The sequence below is a fragment of the Bombina bombina genome, chromosome 3 (assembly GCF_027579735.1).
Source record: "Bombina bombina isolate aBomBom1 chromosome 3, aBomBom1.pri, whole genome shotgun sequence".
NCBI classification, from domain to species: domain Eukaryota; kingdom Metazoa; phylum Chordata; class Amphibia; order Anura; family Bombinatoridae; genus Bombina; species Bombina bombina.
The window spans coordinates 1,084,975,351-1,085,002,998 of record NC_069501.1 but is presented as its reverse complement, the minus strand read 5'-3'; the positions used below and the strand labels follow the sequence as shown (position 1 = coordinate 1,085,002,998).

The 27,648-nt window shown below is 39.4% G+C and overlaps 1 protein-coding gene across 1 annotated transcript in view; it reads left to right on the top strand.

Annotated features, from left to right (window-relative positions):
* DHRS12 (dehydrogenase/reductase 12) overlaps positions 1–27,648 on the top strand; it is an 83,465-nt gene that overhangs the window by 40,542 nt on the left and 15,275 nt on the right. Inside the window, exons 7-9 of the mRNA XM_053708380.1 lie at positions 4,156–4,260; positions 18,017–18,107; positions 19,111–19,248. Coding sequence (XP_053564355.1) covers positions 4,156–4,260; positions 18,017–18,107; positions 19,111–19,248 — 334 coding nt within the window. The remainder of the gene's footprint in view (positions 1–4,155; positions 4,261–18,016; positions 18,108–19,110; positions 19,249–27,648) is intronic.

Below are 27,648 nucleotides of genomic sequence, written 5' to 3'. Positions count from 1 at the left end.
GATTCCACTGTAGGCATAACAAGAGTTGAAATACAAAGATCGGTTTGATTTGGAGGTTACTGATTATGCCCAGCAGCTTGCAATGGACTGGCTGATGGGTAGAGTACCTCCGGGTAGGATATGACCTCTCCTTCAGTGTCAAGGAATTCATTATCTTTGTCATATATATCCAAATCAACCATCTCATCCAATTCTTTCTCAGTCAATGAGTAGCTGGGTGAAGGAGGTGCAGGGAGGTGTGGATCTTTAGATTTGGCAGAGTCTGATTCAGCTGGAAGGTTTGTCACTTATGTCTGATGAGTGACTTTTGTTAGAAAGATCTCCAGCCAGGGCAGAGACAAGGTAATATGCTGGATTTCCATGAAGTATTTTTGCAGAGTTCCCCAATGTGGTTGATGCAGAAACAGACGGAGTGGCATGGGTAGTGGATGTAGTTGGAGTTGTACTCCCAACGACCATCCATTTCAAATCTGGTACCATTTCTTGAAGCGTGTTAGAAATGGTTGCTTGTAGAATAGATGTATTCTCTGTAGCTGGGTCCTCTCCAGGGGTATCATTCAGTTTGCTAGTGGAAGTATCATTTGTTCCCTTGGCATCACAGTCCATTTTAGATTTGGCTGTATCTTGACTCAATCCTCTAGGGGGTCTTACTGGACACCCTGTGATGTGGTGACCAGTTCCCCCACAATAGAAACAGAGGTTAAGTTGTCTTCGCCAAGTCTTTTCCTCTTCTGTTAAGGGTTCTTTACAACCTTTTGTTGATCGGGAGGTAACTTCAGACAAGTTTTTTTGGTTGGGAGACATAACGTTTCCACCAGCTCCATAAAGTTAATCCGTATGTCCTTAAACTTTAATACTGATTCCAATACAGCAATAATCCCAGAGGGCTCTCTTTTATGGTCTTGACATTCTGTCATGTTCTGTCTCAGGATATTTTGTGAGAGCCTCGTTGTCTGGAACAGTTGCTTTAAATGAAGATTAGTAGAAGCCATATAGATTGAAAAGATATCAGATTTTATTTAAATAACAAAATACTTTGATTAAGCAAATACTTGCAGGGTATTTTTAATATATACTATTCAGGTATGTTATGTCCACATATGCCAGGAGTGGAAAGGAACAAACAAGTAAGCACAGATGCAGGTTCAAAAGGAAAGTCTTTCACCTGGTAATAACTGAAGTGCAGGATTTGCACAAAGCAGGAAACAACCTTGTAAACCGGTAGCAGGTTTAAAGGTAAAGTCTTTCTCCAAAAATGTACTGAAGTACAGAAAACAGGTTCTGGCTTGTGACAAAACAGAAACAATGTCAAGACCATATGCAGCCTAACAGCCAGCCTTAAATAGGGAGGTTTTGTACAGGATTGGTTCTGAGTAAATCCAAAATTGAGAGCACCTTTTGATTTGCATAGGTGTAATTACAAGTAAGACAAGTACTCATTTCACAGAGCTTTTAAGTTGCATGCTATTGCACTTGAAACTCCTAAACTACTAGAACTGGCTGTACTGCCCTTTTGAGCAGAATGCCTCCCAGACCTTTTATTTTTAGTCTGGAGGCTTGGTTCATGACATAGATATAGGAATAGACAGAATATTTTTTTTTTTATTGAAAAATGCGTAGGCTAACTACCTATCGCCTAGATTTAGAGTTTTGCGGCCAAAGGGGTGCGTTAGCTACGTGTGCTTTTTTCTGGCCGCACCTTTTAAATACCGCTGGTATTTAGAGTTCACAGAATGGCTGCGTTAGGCTCCAAAAAAGGAGCGTGTAGCATATTTACCGCAACTTCAACTCTAGGATTCTATCAGCCAATCGGAATTAAGGTAGGAAAATTCTGATTGGCTGATGGAATCAGCCAATCAGATTGAGCTCGCATTCTATTGGCTGATCGGAACAGCCAATAGAATGCGAGCTCAATCTGATTGGCTGATCGGATCAGCCAATCGTATTGAACTTGAATCTGATAGGCTGATTCCATCAGCCATTCAGAATTTTCCTACCTTAATTCCGATTGGCTGATAGAATCCTATCAGCCAATCGGAATTCGATGGACGCCATCTTGGATGATGTCATTTAAAGGAACCGTCATTCGGCTAGTAGGCGTCGTTAGAAGATGATGGATCCGCTTCGGCTGGGAAGAAGATGGCTCCGCTCCGGAAGAAAGAAGATTGAAGATGCTGCTTGATAGAAGACTTCATCCCGATGATGGACTTCCGACTTCAGCCCGATGATGGATTTCTTCAGCCGCCGCTTGGATCCAGACTTCAGCCCGAGGATGGACGTCACTCTTCAGCCCCCCGCTTGGGCTTGGATCAACACTTCCGAGGCTTGGATCAAGACTTCCGAGGACGGATCGGTGAACCTGGTATGGTGAAGATAAGGTAGGAAGATCTTCAGGGGCTTAGTGTTAGGTTTATTTAAGGGGGGTTTGGGTTAGATTAGGGGTATGTGGGTGGTGGGTTGTAATGTTGGGGGGGGGGGTATTGTATGGTTTTTTTTGTTTTTTTTTACAGGCAAAAGAGCTGAATTCTTTGGGGCATGCCCCGCAAAGGGCCCTGTTCAGGGCTGGTAAGGTAAAAGAGCTTTGAACTTTTTTAATTTAGAATAGGGTAGGGCATTTTTTTTATTTTGGGGGGCTTTGTTAATTTATTAGGGGGCTTAGAGTAGGTGTAATTAGTTTAAAATTGTTGTAATATTTTTCTAATGTTTGTAAATATTTTTTTATTTTTTGTAACTTAGTTATTTTTTATTTTTTGTACTTTAGTTAGTTTATTTCATTGTATTTATTTGTAGATATTGTATTTAATTAATTTATTGATAGTGTAGTGTTAGGTATTTTATTTAATTTATTGATAGTGTAGTGTTAGGTTTAATTGTAACTTAGGTTAGGATTTATTTTGCAGGTCATTTTGCAATTATTTTAACTATTTTAGCTATTAAATAGTTCTTAACTATTTAATAGCTATTGTACCTGGTTAAAATAAATACAAAGTTACCTGTAAAATAAATATAAATCCTAAAATAGCTATAATATAATTATAATTTATATTGTAGCTATATTAGGGTTTATTTTACAGGTAAGTATTTAGCTTTAAATAGGAATAATTTATTTAATAAGAGTTAATTTATTTCGTTAGATTTAAATTATATTTAACTTAAGGGGGTGTTAGTGTTAGGGTTAGACTTGGCTTTAGGGGTTAATCCATTTATTACAGTAGCGGCGAGATTCGGTCGGCAGATTAGGGGTTAATAATTGAAGTTGGGTGTCGGCGATGTTAGGGAGGGCAGATTAGGGGTTAATACTATTATAGGGTTATTGAGGCGGGAGTGAGGCGGATTAGGGGTTAATAAGTGTAGGCAGGTGGCGGCGACGTTGAGGGGGGCAGATTAGGGGTTAATAAATATAATATAGGGGTCGGCGGTGTTAGGGGCAGCAGATTAGGGGTACATAAGGATAACTTAGGTGGCGGCGCTTTGCGGTCGGCAGATTAGGGGTTAATTATTGTAGCTGGCGGCGACGTTGTGGGGGGCAGGTTAGGGGTTAATAAATATAATATAGGGGTCGGCTGTGTTAGGGGCAGCAGATTAGGGGTACATAAGGATAAGGTAGGTGGCGGTCGGCAGATTAGGGGTTAAAAAAATTTAATAGAGTGGCGGCGATGTGGGGGGACCTCGGTTTAGGGGTACATAGGTAGTTTATGGGTGTTAGTGTACTTTAGAGCACAGTAGTTAAAAGCTTTATGAACCGGCGTTAGCCCAGAAAGCTCTTAACTACTGACATTTTTCTGCGGCTGGAGTTTTGTCGTTAGATTTCTAACGCTCACTTCTGCCACGACTCTAAATACCGGCGTTAGAAAGATCCCATTGAAAAGATAGGATACGCAATTGACTTAAGGGGATCTGCGGTATGAAAAGTCGCGGCTGGAAAGTGAGCGTTAGACCCTTTCCTGACTGACTCCAAATACCAGAGGGCGGTAAAAACCAGCGTTAGGAGCCTCTAACGCTGGTTTTCACGGCTACCGCCCAACTCTAAATCTAGGCCTATGTTATTTGTACATGTAGTCTTGTTTTATTTTTCTTTGTTAATACCTTTCTCTGTTTATAGACAGGACAGAGTTGGAATTAAGTTTGGATACATTTGCTATTATATTGTTGTAGGTAAATGTCTCATCAGGAGGGATGCTTGTTCAAAAGCTGGATGTGTCAGACCTGCAGTTTGAAAAGGGAACATTTGATGGAACAATGGCTTATGCACAAAATAAGGTAATGTTCTTCCTTCTGAGTCTGGTTCATTTCAGAAATTACAGGTTTTTTAGAATAGCAACTGTAGGAAGTTATTACAATTTTTATGGCTATACTATAATTGGCAGATATAGTATTTACATTTAAATTAGTGACGTGCTAACATTTTTATTAAAGGGACAGTAGAGTAAAAAAAACCTTTCATGATTTTAAATAGGGAATGTAATTTTAAACAACTTTCCAATTTACTTTTATCACAAATTTTTGCTTTTTTCTCTTGGTATTCTTAGTTAAAAGCTAAACCTAAGAGGTTCATATGCTAATTTCTATCATGTAATTGGCAAGAGTCCATGAGCTAGTGACGTATGGGATATACAATCCTACCAGGAGGGGCAAAGTTTCCCAAACCTCAAAATACCTATAAATACACCCCTCGCCACACCCACAATTCAGTTTTACAAACTTTGCCTCCTATGGAGGTGGTGAAGAAAATTTGTGCTTGATTATTATGATTTCTTCTATAAGCGCTTCTAAGCGTTCTGAATCCCAATTCCTCTCAGAGTACAGTGTTTGTCAGAGGGATGTGAAGAGAGTATCGCCTATTGATTTTATGGTTTTCCTTGTGGGAAATCTTTTCAAGGGTTCTCTGTTATCGGTCGTAGGGATTCATCTCCTATCTCCCTTTTCTGATTGACAATACACTCTTATACCATTACCTCTACTGATAGTTTTCAGTACTAGTTTGGCTGTCTGCTATATGGGGATGGGTGTCTTTCGGTAAGTATGTATCATTATTTTAAGACCCTCTCAGCTATGGTTTGGCACTTTATGTATTAATATACAGTTTTAAATATATGTATTTTACTTATATTTGCAATGAGTCAGGTCTATGTATATTTCCCTTTGCAGTCTAAACAGTTTCAGTATAGGAATCATGTGTGGGAAGTTTATTTAAACTCTTTTCTTACCTGGGGTTCAGTCTTTTTTTAATTTGACTTTCTTTTTTTCGCTAGCAAATCTAGGCTCGCGAGGGTGCAAAATGCTGGGATTCTTTATTGCGTCATTTTTGGCGCAACTTTTTTTGGCGTAAAGTTGTGCCTTTGATGGCGCAAATTTCATAATTTCCTGCATCTTTGACGCTAGTTGTTTTAACTTTTTGCGTAATGAGTCATTTTTTTGTGCCAAATTTTAGTTATTTTACTCCTCCCTCTATTGCTCGCTATTTTCATGAACTTTGAAAGCTATTATGCCTGCTTTTGTTTTTCTCTACTGAAACTGTTACATTGTGGAAATTGAATGTTTTGACCAATGTTTTTTCTTTTTCTGTTACATTTTGCGAGATGTCTCATTCTGATCCCGACTCTTATGTTACTGTAGAAGCTATGATGCTCTGGAACACAATTCTACTAAGCTAAGTGTGTTCTTGTCATTTTTTTAAGCTGTTATTTCTTCAGCTCAATTATGTGGCATTTATCATGTTTTATGCTTGCAATGTTTCTACATGTACAATAACATTTACTGTTTGTTTTTTTTAAGTGTTTTTTATTGAGGAAACGACACATTATTACATACACGGCAGATAAAGGTACAAACAATATCTCAAAAATTGACAACCAGATAAGCACAATACTATACCAATACACTATACAGTTGTCTTGGCAGCCAATCTTTCCTGTTCCCCATTTTGGTTTTTAAAGATTTGTTGTGTCATCAAGGGATGCTAGCTCCACTGGTGGGAGCAGATTCTTTGGAAATGTGGATGACACCAGAGTTCATCTATGGTAGTGTCAGTTGACAGCACAGAAAGGAATCTGGTTTAAATGCTATATCCAGGCGACTCTCAGATAACAGTGCAAGTATAATAGGACATTAACTCAAAACAGTATATAACAACAATTACTCTAATAAAATTTTCAGTTCTGGTCAAGTACCCGAAATCAGGATACATTTAGTAAACTTGCGTAGGCATCTTAATTTTAAATAGTAAGGTACAGAAGTATAGACACTTTTTTTTTTTTTTTTTTTTTTTTTTTTTTTTCTTTCTTTCTTTTGTATTTAGGGCCCGAAGAATCTTTTATGACATATATAGGGGCAAGCTTTAAACAGGTTCTTCGAACTGAGCAGAGGCTACGAAACTCTGCCAGAGTATAAATGCGGAGGAAAATGTACTCGTCCCTTACCGCATAGGAGGGGGGGGACGCAGTAATGAGTGATAAACTAGCGATGATATGCTCCACAACTGCTGGCCTGCGCCATGGACACAACTATCATAGTTATGAAGAGCTTTAGGTAATATTAAACATAGATACATTTAATCCAGTGAGATCCAGATGAACATAAATATTAATGATAATGGCTGCTTAAAAACTATTCAGAGAAATGTATACAAACTTTTGCATATCTTTGCAAGAAGCAATCAATACATACAAGATAGGTACTTTTCTAAGGAATAGTTTATCTAAATGGTAAACATTTATAGCACAGGCTAGCAACTAGCACACAGTGAATATGTAAAAACTGCTGGTCTCTAGATCCTTATTATTATTCTGGAATAGAGGTAGTTAAATAGGACTTCTCAAAGCCCATTAGATTACTAGGGGTACACGATATACAGTGGATAGTCTAACAGACTAGTATACCAACAAGGCATAGTTTAGGTATTAAAATTATAAGCTGCATGAATTTGTACCACCATGTTCTGCTAGAAAAAAAGGGATTTGAAACATAAACTAATTTCTTAAGAGAATAAAAACAGTAAGATGTTAAGCAATAACCCGGATACATATGAGAGGTATTCTTAGGCAACTAAATAAGTACAGTCATTGTCGTTAGATCTCTATGAGATTTACATATAATGTCAACAGCAAAAGTAGTTAGTAGCACAGTCTGCATAATCTCTGATGTTATTCTTCATAAATGCAGATTTAATGATTCTAACTTTTAAGGCAGTTGTTTGGCAAGCCCAAACCTTAAGTTCGATCAGGAGCGCCTAGGGTAGGTAGGATTGAGCAGCAGTCCAAAACATTTGGCATCCACTGCCTCTATCAGGTTTTCATCCGACACCGACTTTCATGATGTCCCAACCAAACCTACCGGAACTTCGAGAAGGCGTCCGCCGCATAAGGGTAGCAGAGCGGCTGCAATGAAAAACCAGACAGTGAAGAAAGAGTCCACATGTCTAGGCAGAGTGTCTCTGTAGTTAGGACTTCTTGGACGGGCACAGCCATAAACCCTCGCACAGACATCTCGAGGGCCCCGCTTCTAGCGTTCCCCACAGCCGCTCCGTCCTTAATGTGTAGAAAGGTTCTATGCTAATCGCAGGCACTGACCGCATCTCCCAGATGAAAGGGATATGGTACACGGCCATTGCTCTTGCGAATTGAGGTAGGTTCTGGAGGATAAGCAGTCTCCGATAAAGGATGTCGGGTAGGAGACCCCTGGGAAACAATCACGGGTTTACCCGGAGCCACAGCCTCTCCTGCACAGAATTCAGCGCTACTCTCTTCAGCGCTTCTCTCTTCCTCATCTTGAAGTGCAACGGCTGCAATAAGCCGGTCAAATCTGCCCCTGAGGTTGCGGTCATACTCCTTAAAAAGAGCTAGAATAGTCATGTGGGGATCTTCCATGTTAGTTCCTCTGCGTGGCAAGGCCGCACTAAGTCTCTCCTCCAATGGGTCATGAAAAATCTGCTGAGTCTTCTCAAATCTGTTTTGCAAGCTCTTAGACAGGGCTCATAATATATCTGCCATTTAATATGGGTTATCAGGGCAAAAAGAACCCCTTAATTATCAATTGGAGCCAGGAGCAGGTTATATGTGCGTCTAGTTGCTTTGGTGACTAGCTCCACCCCCCTTTACTGTTTTTTTTACATATTCAGTTCATGTAGTTGATTTCATCTGCAAACATCACATATTGGTGCTTATATCATAAAAGATTATGACTGCTATTATGCCTTTAAATAAACTTACCAGGTCTTTTCAAAATTGTTAAGATTTATTTAATTTTGTTCTGACCGACGGCATATTTAATTTTATTCTACTGATGAAGGTTTCTTTGGCTCAAAGGATCCTGTATCAGACAGTTGGTTAAAAATTCTCCTTATTTTTATATTTGAACATTTTTTGTTCTTTGTTAAGGAAATGTTTTCTATATATAGCTTATAGGAGTCTAGTCCTCCTTTTTCAAATCTGGATTTTAAGATTTTTTTGCTTTGAGGTTTTTTCCTATTCAATATACTATCTGTATTATATTCTAGAGAATGCTTATTCTGATTCCCTCTTGGAACTGTACTACTATTTCTTCTATAAGGTACAACGAGTCCACGGATTCATCCTTTACTTGTGAGAAAAGTTCTTCAAGCAGTGGTGCCTTCTGTTTAACCATCTGTCTTGTCCCTCCCGTTCATCCGTGTCCTGTAGCTTTGGTATTGTATCCCACAAGTAAAGGATGAATCCGTGGACTCGTCGTACCTTATAGAAGAAAAGTAAATTTATGCTTGCCTGATAAATTAATTTCTTCTATGGTACGAGTCCACGGCCCGCCCTGTCATTTTAAGACAGATTATATTTTTTTATTTTAAACTTCAGTCACCTCTGCTTGAAGAATTTTTCTCACAAGTAAAGGATGAATCCGTGGACTCGTCGTACCATAGAAGAAATTAATTTGTCAGGTAAGCATAAATTTACTTTTCTATGGAAATTGGTATTTGTTTTCAGGATTCTTTAGAATTTGAATATAACCTTAGTAGAGCATATTCACGTACTGTTTATTTTTAGCTCAGCTTTATCTGTGGCTGACATTGCTGTTCTCTCAACCTTTGAACAGTTGGCATTCAGCAGTTTCAGATTCTTAAGTATATAACTCCTATTTACTTTAGATGTATTCATTTAATTATGTTTACTATATTTATTATATCTATCTTGTTAGGATAATAATTTGTTTGATTTCTATTATCTCTACTATTTCTGGAGGTTTAGAGGTGTGTGGTTTTTTTTTTTTTGGTTTTTTTTCTGCCCTACTTTTAGTCCGGTGATGTAGATCAGTTGGTAAATGTTTTGTTCGTTCTTCCTGGATTGTATTCTTAATGGATGCAAGTTTTACAGGTTGGGGAGCTGTCTGAGGATCTTTTGACAGCACAAGGGGTTTGGAAACTCCAAGAGGCAAGGTTTTCATTCGATATTTTAGAACTCTGTGCCATTTTTTCTGAGCTCTTTCAGGCTTGGTCTCCTTTAGGAGAGAACTTAAATTTTTTGCCTTCAGACATACAATATCACAACTGTGGCATATATCAATCAACAATAGGGACTGGTAGTTCCTTAGCAATTAGAATTCCTAGGATTTTTCAGTTTTTCAGGATGGTTTGAATAAGTTTGTCTGCAAAGTTTTTGAAGGGACAAATCTCTGTTCTTTCTTTTTTATATTCTAGAAAGCCTGTTAAAACTTCCTGATATTCACTGTTTTGTTCAGGCTTTGGTTGGTATCAAGCCTGTTCATTTATTAATTTCTCCGTTTTGGAGTCTTATTTGGTTTGAAAATTATCTACTTTCTTGGAAAGTGTTGTTTATTTTGACTATCTCTTCTGCTATAAGAGTTTCTGATTTATCAGCTCTTGTGTGTCTCCTTATCTTTTTTTTTTTTTTTTTTTTTCATCTAGATAAGTTGTTTTGTGGACTTCCTAAGGTTGTGAATTTGAACAACATTAGTAGAGAAATTGTTGTTCCTCCTTTGTGTCCTAATCCTAAAGAATTCTTTGTGAGTTCATTACATCCTTTGGATGTGGTAAGAGCTTTATAATTATATATCAAGGTTACTAGGATTTCAGAAGACTTCTAGTCTATCTGCTGTTTTTCTGGTTCCAGAAAAGGTTAGGAAGCCTCTTCCATTTCTTTGGCATCCTAATTAAAGCTTTTGTTTTTCAAGGCTTATTTCAAGGCAGGGCAGGCTTCGCCTCAGAGATTTACAGCTCATTCTACTAAGTTCAGTTGCCTTTTCTTGGGCTTTTTCAGAATGACGCTTAGGTTGATTACATTTGCAAATCAATAATTTGGTCTTTGCATACTTTTATTGTTTTTACCATTTTTATGTATTTGCTTCTTCTGAAGCAGTCTTTGGTAGAAAAAGTTCTTCAGGCAGCTGTTTCAGTTTGATTCTACTGCTTTTGATTTAAGTTTTTTGAGAAACTTAATTATTGTGTGGTTTTCATTTCTCAGTGGAATTAGCTGTTTTATCCCTCTGTAGTGACTCTTCTGTGGACTTCCACATCTTGGGTATTTCTATCCCATACGTCACTAGCTCATGGACTCTTGCCAAATACATGAAACAACGTAATTTATGTAAGAACTTACCTGATAAATGCATTTCTTTCATATTGGCAAGAGTTCATGAGGCCCACCCTTTTTATGGTGGTTATGATATTTTGTATAAAAGCACAATTATTTTTCCTGTTCCTCTTTTTGTATGCTTTTCTACTCCTTATTTTATCACCCCACTACTTGGCTATTTGTTAAACTGATTTGTGGGTGTGGTGAGGGGTGTATTTATAGGCATTTTGAGGTTTGGGAAACTTTGCCCCTCCTGGTAGGAATGTATATCCCATACGTCACTAGTTCATGGACTCTTGCAAATATGAAAGAAATGAATTTATCAGGTAAGTTCTTAATAAATTATGTTTTCTTAGACCTTGAAGACTGCCTCTACTCTGAATGCATTTTGAGCACTAGAGGGCATTAGTTCATGTGTTTCATATAGATAACATTGAGCTCATGCACGTGTAGTTACCCTGGAGATAGCACTGATTGGCTAAAATGCAAGTCTGTCAAAAGAACTTAAATAAGGGGGCAGTTTGCAGAGGCATAGATACAAGGTAATCACAGAGGTAAAAGTATATTACTGTAACCGTGTTAGTTATGCAAAACTGGGGAATGGGCAATTAAGGGATTATCTTTCTTTTTAAACATCAAAAATTCTGGTGTTGACTGTCCCTTTAAGTAGCTGTGCATAAATAATTACATTTGTTGTGCCAGTCTTGTTAGAATGGTGTCCTGGGGTAACTAACATTTTTCTCCTCCAGTACATTAGAGTAGGAAGATGTTTTTCAAGTGTATGGTTGTGGAACTGTGTGGTTTGCAGAGTAATTTGATAATATTATGTGACTTAAAAGTGACAACCGGGAGATTACAAAAGTGTGTTTTGGAAAAAAAATTCTAGTGATCTGTTTTACTGCTAATATTGGTTCAGCTTCTCATGTTTTCCTATATTCTATGTTTAAAAAATATAAGGGTGGGGTAAAGCGCTAAAAAAGCAAAGATACCAGGAGGATGATACCACTTGTATATATAAAAAACCCCAATTAGCTCCAAAGTATTACAATTCTAGAATGGTGTATATATAATACAAATTTATGAAATTAAGCCTATACGGTTTATTTTATATATATATATATATATATATATATATATATATATATATATATATATATATATATATATATATATATATATATATATATATATATATATATATATATATATATATATATATATATATATATATATATATACACACACCATTCTAGAATTTTTATACTTTGGAGCTTATAAAATAGTTTTTTATATATAAGTGGTATCATCCTCCTGGTATCTTTGCTTTTTTAGCGCTTTACCCCTACCCCTATATTTTTTTTATATCAATCTGGGAAGAGATAGATTGGGATAGAGCTTAAGAGATACCTAATTGAATCGCTAAAGCTAATTTCTTTCATGTAATTGGGGCAAGAGTCCATGAGCTAGTGACGTATGGGATATACAATCTTACCAGGAGGGGCAAAGTTTCCCAAACCAAATGCATATAAATACACCCCTCACCACACCCACAATTCAGTTTTTACAAACGTTGCCTCCTATGGAGGTGGTGAAGTAAGTTTGTGCTTAGATTTCTACGTTGACATGCGCTTCTCAGCATTTTGAAGCCCGATTCCTCTTAGAGTACAGCGAATGTCAGAGGCATGTGAAGAGAGTATCCCCTATTGAATGCAATGGTCTTCCTAACGGGGATCTATTTCATAGGTTCTCTGTTATCGGTCGTAGAGATTCATCTCCTTCCTCCCTTTTCAGATCGACGATATACTCTCATATACCATTACCTCTACTGATAACTGTTTCAGTACTGGTTTGGCTATCTGCTTTATGTGGATGGGTGTCTTTTTGGTAAGTATGTTTATTACTTAAGACACCCCAGCTATGGTTTGGCACTTTATGTATTTATATAAAGTTCTAAATATATGTATTGTACTTATATTTGCCATGAGTCCGGTTCATGTATTTCCTTGTGCAGACTGTCAGTTTCATATTTGGGGAAAATTAACATTTTAAGAGATATTTTTCTTACCTGGGGTTTAGTCTTTTTTTCAAAATTGACTACATTTTTCTTGCAGATTGCGGGCAGTATTAGGGCCGCGGGTGCGCCAAATGCTAGACTTTATTGCGTCATTCTTGGCGCAATAATTTTTTGACACGAAAGTACGTCCGTTGACGCAAGTTCGTCATTTCCGGCGTCATAGTTGACGCCGAGTTCCTTACACAGGGTTGCATCGTTAGTGACGCGAGTGTGTCATTTAATTAATTTAATACCCCAATGTTATTTGCCTCTTGCCATTTTCTATGTCAGAGGGCTATGCTATTTGCATTTTTTTCCCCATTCCTGAAACTGTCATATAAGGAAATTGACTAATTTTGCTTAATATGTTGGTTTTTATTTTACATTTTTGCAAGATGTTTTAATCTGATCCTACCGCAGAAGTATCTGTTGGAACTTTGCTGCCTGATGTTGGTTCTACTAAAGCTAAGTGTATTCTATTTCCGAATGTCATTTGTATTGGTTATCATGATAAACTTTTACATGCAGATATTGTGTCCATCAGTAAATAGTACATTGCCTGTTGTTGTTCCTTCAACTTTTTAATGTACATGTTATACCTATGAAATTTAAAGAATTTGTTACTGATTCTTTTCAGAAGGCTTTGTCTGCTATTCTGCCTTCTAATTAATATAAGGTCTTTTAAAACGTCTCATAAGGTTGATGAAATTTCTAATGACCGACAACATAATGAATTATCCTCCTCTGATGAGGATCTATCTGATTCAGAAGATCCTTCCTCAGATATTGACACTAACAAATCTACTTATTTATTTAAAATGAAGTATTTTCGTTCTTTGTTAAAGAAGTGTTAATTATTTTGGATATCATGGAAACTAGTCCTCTTGATATTAGAACTAGTAAATTATGTTTTTAAACCTCCTGTGGTTACTACATAGGTTTTTTCTTGTTCCTGATGCTATCTCTGATCTGATTTCTAAGGAATGGAATAAGCCGTTTTACCAGCAATTTCTATAGAGTTTTGGGAAAAGATCCTCAAAGTTGATGGGGCTATTTCTACTCTTGCTGAACGTACCTTTATTCCTATACAAGATAGTACTTAAGTTCCTTTTAGATAGGAAACTTGAATCTTATCTAAGGAAAGCTTATTTATATTCAGGTCGTCTCCGGCCTGCAATTTCTTTGGCTGATGTTGCAGCTGCATCAACATTTTTGTTGGAGAATTAGCGCAACAAGAATTTGATTCTGATTTATCTAGCATTGTTCGCTTACTGCAACATATTAATCGGTTCTGATGCCATTTTTTTATATCATCAAGATTGATGTTAGATCTATGTTTTTAGCTAGAAGAGTTTTGAGGCTTAAATCTTGGAATGCTGATATGACTTTTTAAGTCTAGATTGCTATCTCTTTCTTTCCAAGGTAATAAGAGACCTAAGGGTAAATATAGAGCTTCTAATCATTTTCGTTCTTTTTGTCAAATAAGGAACAAAAACCTAATCCTTCCCCATGGAATCTGTTTCCAATTGGAAACCTTCCTTAATTGGAATAAATCCAACCCATTTAAGAAACCAAAAGCCAGCCCCTAAGTCCGGGGCTCAACTGGTAGGGGGCAGATTAAGGGTTTTTTCAAGGATGTTTGGATAAATTCTGTCCAAAATCAATGGTTTCAGAGTATTGTCTCTCAGGTGTATCGAATAGGATTCTGAGTAAATCCTCCTGTGAGAAGATTTTTTTTTTTTTTCTCTCACTTATCCCAGCAAATCCAGTTAAAGCTCAGGCTTTCCTGAAGTGTGTTTCCGACCTGGAGTTCAGGGGTAGTCATGCCAGTTCCTTTTCAGGAACAAGGTCTGGGGTTTTATTCAAATCTATTCATTGTCCCAAAGAAGGAAATTTCATTCCGACCAATTCTGGATCTGAAAATTTTGAATCGTTATGTAAGCGTACCAACTTTCAAATGGTGACTTTAAGGACTGTTCTGCCTTTTATTCAGCAAGGACATTTTAGGTCCACAATGGACTTGCAGAATGTGTACCTTCATATTCCGATTCATTCAGATCATTATCAGTTCCTGAGATTCTTTCCTAGACAAGCATTACCAATTTGTTGCTCTTCCATTTGGACTAGCAACCGCTCAAATATTTTTTTTTTAAAGGTTCTAGGTGCCCTGCTTTATGGAAACCAGAGAGCAGGGTATTGCGGTGTTTCCTTATTTGGACGATATCTTGGTACTAGCTCAGTCTTTACGTTCTGCAGAATCTCACACAAATCAACTAGTGTTGTTTCTTCGAAAACATGGTTGGAGGATCAATTTACCTAAGTTTCTTGATTCCTCAGACTTTGTTTGCTGAATCCATGGTGCAGGGATTATACAAGATATCACAATTAATATCCTTAAATCCCAATGTTTGACACTCTCTGACGTGGTGGTAAAAACACCAGAGTTTAGTTAAAGGGGCTTCTTTGTTCGGCTAACCTGAACTATGATCAATACAGATGCAAGTCTTTCCGGTTAGGGAACTGTTTGGGGATCTCTGACAGCACAAGGGGTTTGGAAATCTCAAGAGGCGAGATTACCAATCAATATTTTAGAACTCCGTGCAATTTCAGAGCTCTTCAGTTTTGGCCTCTGTTGAAGAGAGAACCGTTCATTTATTTTCAAACAGACAATATCACAGACAGTGGCATTTGTCAATCAGCAGGGTGGACTCAGTCCACAAGCTATGAAAGTAGTATCTCGGATACTTGCCGTCAGACTTTACATCCTGCGGAGTGGTCCCTCCATCCAGATGTGTTTTCTCAGATTGTTCAGATAAGGGGTCTTCTAGAGATAGATCTGATGGCCTCTCATCTAAACAAGAGACTTCCCAGATGCCTGTCCAGGTCCAGGGATTTTCAGGCGGAAGCAGTGGGTGCGCTGACACTTCCTTGGTGTTATCAACCTGCTTATATTTTCCTGCCTCTAGTTCTTCTTACAAGAGTGATTTCCAAAATCATCATGGAACTATCGTTTGTGTTGCTGGTGGCTCCAGCATGGCCTCACAGGTTTTGGTATGCGGGTCTTGTTTGGATGTCCAGCTGCCAACCTTGGCCACTTCCATTAAGGCCGGACCTACTGTCTCAAGGTCCGTTTTTCCATCAGGTTCTCAAATCATTAAATTTGAAGGTATGGAAATTGATCGCTTAGTGCTAAGTCATAGAGGTTTCTCTGACTCAGTGATTAATACTATGTTACAGGCTCGTAAATCTGTTTCTCAAAAGATTTATTATCGAGTTTGGAAGACTTACATTTCATGGTGTTCTTCTCATAAATTTGTACAGGCTTTATTTCGTATTAAGCCTGTCATTAAATCAATCTCTCCTCCTTGGAGTCTTAATTTGGGTTTGAGGGCTTTACATGCGCCTCCATATTGAGCCTATGCATTCTTTGGACATTAAACTACTTTCTTGGAAAGTGTTGTTCCTTTTGGCCATCTCTTCTGCTAGAAGAGTTTCTGAGCTATCTGCTCTTTCTTGTGAATCTCCTTTTCTGATTTTTCATCAGGATAAGGCGGATTTGCGGACTTCATTTAAATTTTTTCCTAAGGTTGTGAATTCTAACAACATTAGTAGAGAAATTGTTGTCCCTTCCTTGTGTCCTAATCCTAAGAATACTTTGGAAAGATCCTCACATTCTTTGGATGTGGTGAGAGCTTTGAAATATTATGTTGAAGCTAACTAAAGATTTCAGGAAGACTTCTAGTCTATTTGTTATATTTTCTGGTCCTAGGAAAGGTCAGAAGGCTTCTGCTATTTCCTTGGCTTCTTGGTTAAAACTTTTGATTCTTCAGGCTTATTTGGAGTCGGGTCAGGCCCCGCCTCAGAGAATTACAGCTCATTCTACTAGATCAGTCTCCACTTCGTGGGCTTTTAAGAATGAAGCTTCAGTTGCTCAAATTTGCAAAGCGACAACTTGGTCTTCTTTTCATACATTTACTAAATTCTACCGTTTTGATGTATTTGCTTCTTCAAAAGCAGTTTTTGGTAGAAAAGTTCTTCAGGCAGCTGTTTCAGTTTAAACATCAGCAGAAGAATCAAAGTTTTTTCTTGTCATTAAAAGAATAAACTTATATTTTGGGTTGTGGATTATTTTTTTCAGCGGAAAATGGCTGTTTGTTTTTGTCCCTTCCTCTCTAGTGACTCTTGCGTGGAGTTCCACATCTTGGGTATTGATATCCCATATGTCACTAGCTCATGGACTCTTGCCAATTACATGAAAGAAAACATAATTTATGTAAGAATTTACCTGATAAATTCATTTCTTTCATATTGGCAAGAGTCCATGAGGCCTACCCTTTTTATGGTGGTTATGATTTTTTTGTATAAAGCACAATTATTTCCAAATTCCTTTGATGCTTTTTACTCCTTTCTTTATCACCCCACTACTTGGCTATTCGTTAAACTGAATTGTGGGTGTGGTGAGGGGTGTATTTATAGGCATTTGAGGTTTGGGAAACTTTGCCCCTCCTGGTAGGATTGTATATCCCATACGTCACTAGCTCATGGACTCTTGCCAATATGAAAGAAATTAATTTATCAGGTAAATTCTTACATAAATTATGTTATTTTGGTAAACTATATTCTATGTTTCACAAAACAATTCATCCCATTTTTCCTTCTCTGTGTAACCCACTAAAATGGACATTAAAACTGCTGGGCACAGGTACAATATGATGGTTACTACTGCTTTTATTTTAACTCCTGTGTCTCTAGCTTTTTCTTAAACCCTTACAGGTGCCGGTTGGTCAAGCTTCATACTGAGTGCCACCATCTTGGAGTTCAGGTGCTTTTTGATACCTGATACAAGTGTGCATGATACAAAGCAAGGGCTTTACATTTTTGTAGTGGCTGCATTGCTCTATATAAACTTTTAAAATATATTTAAAAAAAACTGCAAAAATGTTTTCCACATACTGTGTGTGCGCTAACACACAGTGTATGATACAGCTGTGAAAAAGCCGAGAACGTAAACTGAAAAGATGCAAAGCTTCACCAGCTGTCACCTGTAAAGGGTTAAAATAAGAAAACTCTGTAGAGAGTTGCAGGCATAGAAGGAAAAGCAATATCATGGTAATAAGTAACTATTCTGTTAAATTTGAGCCTTGCCGTTTTAATGTCACTTTTAAATTTTGGTCACTGTTTTAGATCTGACCCAGCACTTTAGTACCTCCGTAATAGAAGGATTGGTTCCATGTTGCAGGTGACTAGCATTAAATGGATGAATGGGTTGGGGCACTGGGAAGAACGCCCATAGGAAATGTTATCATTTTAACCACGATGAGCTGATGAAGCCAACATCATTCTCTGAATTGTATTATTAGTAGATACCATGTTCATTAAACACCAATATTTTATCCCCACACAGAGACAGCAAATCGTATTAACTGAGCAATGGGCTAAGTCTTACCCAAAGATCCATTTCTCTGTCATGCACCCAGGCTGGGCTGACACACCAGGTACAATTGTTAGTTTACTGTGCACATTGAATAACAAGTTTTTTTTTGTTTTTTTTTAGTTATATTGTTTTACTATGCATACAACTACTGTCTGTGGCCTATATTTAACAAGGTCTGGCGGACCTGATCCGACAGTGCGGATCAGGTCCGCCAGACCTCGCTGAATACGGAGAGCAATACGCTCTCCGTATTCAGCATTGCACCAGCCGCTCACAAGAGCTGCTGGTGCCACGCCTCTCCCTGCTGACTCGCGGCCAATCGGCTGCCAGCAGGGAGCTGTCAATCAACCTGATCGTACTCGATCGGGTTGAATTGCGGCGATGTCTGTCCGCCTGCTCAGAGCAGGCGGACAGGGTTATGGAGCAGCGGTCTTTAGACCGCTGCTTCATAACTGGTGTTTCTGGCGAGTCTGAAGACTCGACAGAAACACGGGCCCACAAGCTCCCTACAGAGCTTGTTAAATGGGCCCCTGTGTCTTCAATTTGTGCTGCACTGTTTTACTGCAGTGCTATTTAGCTCTAACTTAGATAATCCATTAAAAAAGAAGCTACCTGAGAATTTTCAAAGCTCAAAAGATCCTAGCAGACATTTTATTTCAGGTTTTTAAAAAAAAATAAAAAAAAAATACACAAATAATTTGGTTTTATCATTAGTAATTTGTTGCTTATATGATTTTTATCTTTCTAAACAATGCAGTAGGGTTTTCTTTGTGCAGTCAAGAAGGTTGCTTTTGGCCCACCTAATAATTTTGGACTTCAAGAGAATGGCAGAGAAGTCCTATTTTTTTTCTGTAAAAAATTATGTATTGCAAATATATACTAATGAAGATGTGCTTAATCACTGTAAAAACAAATGTGTTCAAAAGCACTTGCATACATATCAATATGTAATTATTTATCCATTAAGATTTTCCCATTATGTGACTTGTTTATATAGTATGGTTTCCTTAATATTATATCTGATCTTTGAATATTCACATTGGTCTTATTTTTTTATTTAAAAGCGGTGAGGTCTTCAATGCCTGATTTTCATGCAAAAATGAAGAATAAGTTACGAACTGAAGATGAAGGAGCGGACACAATTATTTGGCTGGCAATATCCCCTGCTGTAACAAAGTTTGCAAGTGGCCTCTTTTTTCAAGGTTTGTTTGTGGGGGGTTTTCTTTCCTTCATTGGAATACATACTGTAGAACAAGGATGTTTAGTTTTTTCCAAATGAAGGGTCACATTTTAATATTTATTTCATTAGATGAGTCCGCAGAGTCAGAACATGGTGTGAAAGAATTCCTGCCACTGGGTGGAGCTTTTAACCTCACCCAGTTTGTTCTTTGCCTCCCAGGTGAAAGATGAAGATAGAGGTTATCCTGAATATACATTTTTGGATTTATTTGGGAGTTCAGACTCATAGCCCCATTGGATATCCATATTTACTACAAAAGGGGCATAGGAGTACCAGGTTATAAGCACAGTAATTTACTGTTGGGTTTTCAGACATAACTACCTGCAGGTGTCGCTGGGGTATGTACTTTAGTTTCCTCCTGCAGGACTTAAAGTACTTTCCTGTCAGTTCCTCTGCGGTTACCTGTACAGGACTGGATGGGCTCTCTACTGGATAAAGCTGCATTTAAATGTATAAGCTCAGTGATTACCAGCACTCTAACACACAGACGATTTGTAGATACTTACACACACACACACACACACTATAGCATAGCCTTGGGGATGCCCTGCAAACTGACATTTTTTCTCCAACATAGGTGTGTCCGGTCCACGGCGTCATCCTTACTTGTGGGATATTCTCTTCCCCAACAGGAAATGGCAAAGAGCCCAGCAAAGCTGGTCACATGATCCCTCCTAGGCTCCGCCTACCCCAGTCATTCTCTTTGCCGTTGTACAGGCAACATCTCCACGGAGATGGCTTAGAGTTTTTTAGTGTTTAACTGTAGTTTTTATTATTCAATCAAGAGTTTGTTATTTTGAAATAGTGCTGGTATGTACTATTTACTCAGAAACAGAAAAGTGATGAAGAATTCTGTTTGTATGAGGAAAATGATTTTAGCAACCGTCACTAAAATCCATGGCTGTTCCACACAGGACTGTTGAGAGCAATTAACTTCAGTTGGGGGAACAGTGAGCAGTCTCTTGCTGCTTGAGGTATGACACATTCTAACAAGACGATGTAATGCTGGAAGCTGTCATTTTCCCTATGGGATCCGGTAAGCCATGTTTATTACGATCGTAAATAAGGGCTTCACAAGGGCTTATTAAGACTGTAGACTTTTTCTGGGCTAAATCGATTCATTATTAAATACATATTTAGCCTTGAGGAATCATTTTATCTGGGTATTTTGATATAATAATATCGGCAGGCACTGTTTTAGACACCTTATTCTTTAGGGGCTTTCCCAAAGCATAGGCAGAGCCTCATTTTCGCGCCGGTGTTGCGCACTTGTTTTTGAGAGGCATGGCATGCAGTCGCATGTGAGAGGAGCTCTGATACTTAGAAAAGACTTTCTGAAGGCGTCTTTTGGTATCGTATTCCCCTTTGGGCTTGGTTGGGTCTCAGCAAAGCAGATACCAGGGACTGTAAAGGGGTTAAAGTTCAAAACGGCTCCGGTTCCGTTATTTTAAGGGTTAAAGCTTCCAAATTTGGTGTGCAATACTTTTAAGGCTTTAAGACACTGGTGAAAATTTGGTGAATTTTGAACAATTCCTTCATGTTTTTTCGCAATTGCAGTAATAAAGTGTGTTCAGTTTAAAATTTAAAGTGACAGTAACGGTTTTATTTTAAAACGTTTTTTGTACCTTGTTATCAAGTTTATGCCTGTTTAACATGTCTGAACTACCAGATAGACTGTGTTCTGAATGTGGGGAAGCCAGAATTCCTATTCATTTAAATAAATGTGATTTATGTGACAATGACAATGATGCCCAAGATGATTCCTCAAGTGAGGGGAGTAAGCATGGTACTGCATCATTCCCTCCTTCGTCTACACGAGTCTTGCCCACTCAGGAGGCCCCTAGTACATCTAGCGCGCCAATACTCCTTACTATGCAACAATTAACGGCTGTAATGGATAATTCTGTCAAAAACATTTTAGCCAAAATGAACACTTATCAGCGTAAGCGCGACTGCTCTGTTTTAGATACTGAAGAGCATGACGACGCTGATAATAATATTTCTGAAGGGCCCCTAACCCAGTCTGATGGGGCCAGGGAGGTTTTGTCTGAGGGAGAAATTACTGATTCAGGGAACATTTCTCAACAAGCTGAACCTGATGTGATTACATTTAAATTTAAGTTGGAACATCTCCGCATTCTGCTTAAGGAGGTATTATCCACTCTGGATGATTGTGACAAGTTGGTCATCCCAGAGAAACTATGTAAAATGGACAAGTTCCTAGAGGTGCCGGGGCTCCCAGAAGCTTTTCCTATACCCAAGCGGGTGGCGGACATTGTTAATAAAGAATGGGAAAGGCCCGGTATTCCTTTCGTCCCTCCCCCCATATTTAAAAAATTGTTTCCTATGGTCGACCCCAGAAAGGACTTATGGCAGACAGTCCCCAAGGTCGAGGGAGCGGTTTCCACTTTAAACAAACGCACCACTATACCCATAGAGGATAGTTGTGTTTTCAAAGATCCTATGGATAAAAAATTAGAAGGTTTGCTTAAAAAGATGTTTGTTCAGCAGGGTTACCTTCTACAACCAATTTCATGCATTGTCCCTGTCGCTACAGCCGCATGTTTCTGGTTCGATGAGCTGATAAAGGCGGTTGATAGTGATTCTCCTCCTTATGAGGAGATTATGGACAGAATCAATGCTCTCAAATTGGCTAATTCTTTCACCCTAGACGCCACTTTGCAATTGGCTAGGTTAGCGGCTAAGAATTCTGGGTTTGCTATTGTGGCGCGCAGAGCGCTTTGGTTGAAATCTTGGTCGGCTGATGCGTCTTCCAAGAACAAGCTACTTAACATTCCTTTCAAGGGGAAAACGCTGTTTGGCCCTGACTTGAAAGAGATTATCTCTGATATCACTGGGGGTAAGGGCCACGCCCTTCCTCAGGATCGGCCTTTCAAGGCAAAAAATAAACCTAATTTTCGTCCCTTTCGTAGAAACGGACCAGCCCAAGGTGCTACGTCCTCTAAGCAAGAGGGTAATACTTCTCAAGCCAAGCCAGCTTGGAGACCAATGCAAGGCTGGAACAAGGGAAAGCAGGCCAAGAAACCTGCCACTGCTACCAAGACAGCATGAAATGTTGGCCCCCGATCCGGGACCGGATCTGGTGGGGGGCAGACTCTCTCTCTTCGCTCAGGCTTGGGCAAGAGATGTTCTGGATCCTTGGGCGCTAGAAATAGTCTCCCAAGGTTATCTTCTGGAATTCAAGGGACTTCCCCCAAGGGGGAGGTTCCACAGGTCTCAGTTGTCTTCAGACCACATAAAACGACAGGCATTCTTACATTGTGTAGAAGACCTGTTAAGAATGGGAGTGATTCATCCTGTTCCATTAAGAGAACAAGGGATGGGGTTCTACTCCAATCTGTTCATAGTTCCCAAAAAAGAGGGAACGTTCAGACCAATCTTAGATCTCAAGATCTTAAACAAGTTTCTCAAGGTTCCATCGTTCAAGATGGAAACCATTCGAACTATTCTTCCTTCCATCCAGGAAGGTCAATTCATGACCACAGTGGATTTAAAGGATGCGTATCTACATATTCCTATCCACAAGGAACATCATCGGTTCCTAAGGTTCGCATTCCTGGACAAGCATTACCAGTTCGTGGCGCTTCCTTTCGGATTAGCCACTGCTCCAAGGATTTTCACAAAGGTACTAGGGTCCCTTCTAGCTGTGCTAAGACCAAGGGGCATTGCTGTAGTACCTTACTTGGACGACATTCTGATTCAAGCGTCGTCCCTTCCTCAAGCAAAGGCTCACACGGACATTGTCCTGGCCTTTCTCAGATCTCACGGATGGAAAGTGAACGTGGAAAAGAGTTCTCTATCTCCGTCAACAAGGGTTCCCTTCTTGGGAACAATAATAGACTCCTTAGAAATGAGGATTTTTCTGACAGAGGCCAGAAAAACAAAACTTCTAGACTCTTGTCGGATACTTCATTCCGTTCCTCTTCCTTCCATAGCGCAGTGCATGGAAGTGATCGGTTTGATGGTAGCGGCAATGGACATAGTTCCTTTTGCGCGCATTCATCTAAGACCATTACAACTGTGCATGCTCAGTCAGTGGAATGGGGACTATACAGACTTGTCTCCGAAGATACAAGTAAATCAGAGGACCAGAGACTCACTCCGTTGGTGGCTGTCCCTGGACAACCTGTCACAAGGGATGACATTCCGCAGACCGGAGTGGGTCATCGTCACGACCGACGCCAGTCTGATGGGCTGGGGCGCGGTCTGGGGATCCCTGAAAGCTCAGGGTCTTTGGTCTCGGGAAGAATCTCTTCTACCGATAAATATTCTGGAACTGAGAGCGATATTCAATGCTCTCAAGGCTTGGCCTCAGCTAGCGAGGGCCAAGTTCATACGGTTTCAATCAGACAACATGACAACTGTTGCGTACATCAACCATCAGGGGGGAACAAGGAGTTCCCTAGCGATGGAAGAAGTGACCAAAATCATTCTATGGGCGGAGTCTCACTCCTGCCACCTGTCTGCTATCCACATCCCAGGAGTGGAAAATTGGGAAGCGGATTTTCTGAGTCGTCAGACATTGCATCCGGGGGAGTGGGAACTCCATCCGGAAATCTTTGCCCAAGTCACTCAGCTGTGGGGCATTCCAGACATGGATCTGATGGCCTCTCGTCAGAACTTCAAAGTTCCTTGCTACGGGTCCAGATCCAGGGATCCCAAGGCGGCTCTAGTGGATGCACTAGTAGCACCTTGGACCTTCAAACTAGCTTATGTGTTCCCGCCGTTTCCTCTCATCCTCAGGCTGGTAGCCAGGATCAATCAGGAGAGGGCGTCGGTGATCTTGATAGCTCCTGCGTGGCCACGCAGGACTTGGTATGCAGATCTGGTGAATATGTCATCGGCTCCACCTTGGAAGCTACCTTTGAGACGAGACCTTCTTGTTCAGGGTCCGTTCGAACATCCGAACCTGGTTTCACTCCAGCTGACTGCTTGGAGATTGAACGCTTGATCTTATCGAAGCGAGGGTTCTCAGATTCTGTTATCGATACTCTTGTTCAGGCCAGAAAGCCTGTAACTAGAAAGATTTACCACAAAATTTGGAAAAAATATATCTGTTGGTGTGAATCTAAAGGATTCCCTTGGGACAAGGTTAAGATTCCTAAGATTCTATCCTTCCTTCAAGAAGGATTGGAAAAAGGATTATCGGCTAGTTCCCTGAAGGGACAGATTTCTGCCTTGTCTGTGTTACTTCACAAAAAGCTGGCAGCTGTGCCAGATGTGCAAGCCTTTGTTCAGGCTCTGGTTAGAATTAAGCCTGTTTACAAACCTTTGACTCCTCCTTGGAGTCTCAACTTAGTTCTTTCAGTTCTTCAGGGGGTTCCGTTTGAACCCCTACATTCCGTTGATATTAAGTTATTATCTTGGAAAGTTTTGTTTTTAGTTGCGATTTCTTCTGCTAGAAGAGTTTCAGAATTATCTGCTCTGCAGTGTTCTCCTCCTTATCTGGTGTTCCATGCAGATAAGGTGGTTTTACGTACTAAACCTGGTTTTCTTCCAAAAGTTGTTTCTAACAAAAACATTAACCAGGAGATTATCGTACCTTCTCTGTGTCCGAAACCAGTGTCAAAGAAGGAACGTTTGTTGCACAATCTGGATGTTGTTCGCGCTCTAAAATTCTATTTAGATGCTACAAAGGATTTTAGACAAACATCTTCCTTGTTTGTTGTTTATTCCGGTAAAAGGAGAGGTCAAAAAGCAACTTCTACCTCTCTCTCTTTTTGGATTAAAAGCATCATCAGATTGGCTTACGAGACTGCCGGACGGCAGCCTCCCGAAAGAATCACGGCTCATTCCACTAGGGCTGTGGCTTCCACATGGGCCTTCAAGAACGAGGCTTCTGTTGATCAGATATGTAGGGCAGCGACTTGGTCTTCACTGCACACTTTTACCAAATTTTACAAGTTTGATACTTTTGCTTCTTCTGAGGCTATTTTTGGGAGAAAGGTTTTGCAAGCCGTGGTGCCTTCCATTTAGGTGACCTGATTTGCTCCCTCCCTTCATCCGTGTCCTAAAGCTTTGGTATTGGTTCCCACAAGTAAGGATGACGCCGTGGACCGGACACACCTATGTTGGAGAAAACAGAATTTATGTTTACCTGATAAATTACTTTCTCCAACGGTGTGTCCGGTCCACGGCCCGCCCTGGTTTTTTTAATCAGGTCTGATAATTTATTTTCTTTAACTACAGTCACCACGGTACCATATGGTTTCTCCTATGCAAATATTCCTCCTTAACGTCGGTCGAATGACTGGGGTAGGCGGAGCCTAGGAGGGATCATGTGACCAGCTTTGCTGGGCTCTTTGCCATTTCCTGTTGGGGAAGAGAATATCCCACAAGTAAGGATGACGCCGTGGACCGGACACACCGTTGGAGAAAGTAATTTATCAGGTAAACATAAATTCTGTTTTTTTTTTCCTAACAAAAAGCACTTGAAATGTCAGAGATCCTTCTCCTGACTATGCGACTTCCTCTGTACTCCTTTTTTAGAATAAAACAAAATGTTTATGGCCCTTTAAAGAACTGCAAAAATGCTTACTGCTGAGCATAGCAGTTGCAGTCTCTTCACTCCTGGGACCTCAAATTTGTATTTCTATTATGCATGTACCTCAGCAAACAGCAGTTCATACTAACGATGTGTCCTGCTCCAGTATTCATTATTTAGGGTCTATCTACTGATTTTACCCCTGAGTTTAAAAATAATTTGCATTGTACTATGAAATTTTAGCAAATGTTCCCAGACCAAGTAAGTGTACGCGCAAATCTGTGATATCCTACACTGAGAACGAGAAACAAATATCTGCATTAAAAGTAGTAGCAGTTTCTATAGACTTGCGCTCTACTATGGCTGAAATTCTAGCGACTCTTCCCAGACCAAGTAAGTGTTGGTGCAAGTCTGTGGAAATTGATACTACTAACGCAGATACTTCAGTTTCTCATTCTCAGTGTCTGATTTATCACAAACTCTCTCCCGGATTCTGATTCAGATAACTCTGGAGTCTGGTTGAAAAGAAGTGTCCTCTGATACTAACGAGCCTGCACCTAATTCTGATGCAGACTCCTCTTTCAGGTTTAAGGTGAATCATATCCACTTTTTGCTGCATGAGGTACGTAAAACTCTGGGTTTATCTGATAAGGCTGCTGAAGACAAACCAGTTAACTCTAATTTTTAAGGCTCCTCCAAAACCCTTGAGGTTTAACAGTCATCATTGCAAAGGAATGGAAAAACCTTCTATTCTTTTTAAACCTACTAACAGGTTCAAAAGGATGTATCCTATTATAGACAGAATATGGACTTATGGGAGTCTATCCCATTTTTACTTTAGCAAAGCGCACTACTATTCCCCCTAGAGGATGTACCTCTTTCAAGGATCAAATGGATCTCAAGAAAACTTTTTCTACAAACGGGACTTTTCCAGTCTGTGGTTGCAATAACCTGTGCTGCTGGTGTGCCTCATCTTTATGGTATGATTCGTTCGCTCAGCTAACTACTAACACATTTTCTTTAGATGATATTCAAAACTGTATTGAGTTCTTAAAATGTCAAATGCAATACAATACAAGAAGAGCCTTGTAGCTGAAATATTGGTCTGCTGACAGGGTCTCTAAAAATAGGCTGCTGTCTCTTTCCTTCCAAGGGTAGATTCTCTTTTGATCTGGCTTAGATTAAATTATTTTCACGGTTACTGGTGGTAAGTGAGCTTTTCTTTCTCAAGATAAAAAAATGCTGTCCTTCCCTGACAGATCAGTCTTCCACCATTAAGAAGACATACTCCTCTAAGCCTGCCTGGAAGAATTGTTCTTCCTGGCCAAAATCTAAGCAGAATAAGAAATTAAACTATAATCCTAAATCCGCATGAAGTTGCTGCCCCCATACCCGACACTTGTCTGGTAGGAAGCAGATTGAGTCTGTTTCTCAATGCCTGGACTCGTTCTGTACAGGGAATCTTCAGACCCATCTTGGATCTGAAATCTCTATGGAATTTTTTTTTTTTTTTTTTTTTTTAAGAGTTCCTACCTTCAAGATAGAAACAATACGTACAATTTTACTCTGATCCAACAAGGGTCAGTTTGAAAGATGCGTATCTGCATATTCCAATACAGAAAGATCACTATCAGTTCCTATTTTCTCCTGTTAAGTGTAGTCAGTCCACGGGTCATCCATTACTTATGGGATTATATCTCCTCCCTAACAGGAAGTGCAAGAGGATCACCCAAGCAGAGCTGCTATATAGCTCCTCCCCTCTACGTCATACCCAGTCATTCTCTTGCACCTAACTAATAGATAGGACGTGTGAGAGGACTGTGGTTGTTAAACTTAGTTTTTATTTCTTCAATCAAA